The 287-nt window shown below is 34.1% G+C and overlaps 1 protein-coding gene across 1 annotated transcript in view; it reads right to left on the bottom strand.

Moving 5' to 3' along the window:
* The window catches only part of LOC119594193 (peroxisomal carnitine O-octanoyltransferase-like), a gene marked incomplete at its 5' end in the record, with an annotated part of 4,436 nt that extends 4,157 nt beyond the window's left edge, over positions 1 to 279 (bottom strand). The window contains 1 exon segment of the mRNA XM_037943261.1: positions 166 to 279. Coding sequence (XP_037799189.1) covers positions 166 to 279 — 114 coding nt within the window.
* Positions 280 to 287: the final 8 nt, after the last annotated feature.

Here is a 287-nt window from a genome sequence, read left to right as displayed (position 1 = left end):
GATAGAGTCCTTAAGTCCCAAGAATACCTCCTTTAGCTAAACTAAAACCAATTCCATTCCTTTCCTAGTAATCTATATTAAAACATACTCTCACATAAACTATAACTTTCATCATATTAGAATAATAGGAAATATCATATTCAAGTGATTTCCATAACACCTCACCTCCTCAAAGTTTGCTGGGGCGGTGTCATCCATTACAAATACAAACATTGCAGATTCTATGTGGTCTAAATTCTTTGAGTTGTTCATACTTAAGGATTTCAGCCAATCCCGATTCTGTAAGA

The sequence above is a fragment of the Penaeus monodon genome, chromosome 33 (genome assembly GCF_015228065.2).
Source record: "Penaeus monodon isolate SGIC_2016 chromosome 33, NSTDA_Pmon_1, whole genome shotgun sequence".
In the NCBI taxonomy this organism is placed as follows: domain Eukaryota; kingdom Metazoa; phylum Arthropoda; class Malacostraca; order Decapoda; family Penaeidae; genus Penaeus; species Penaeus monodon.
This window is presented reverse-complemented; position numbering and strand designations above follow the sequence as displayed.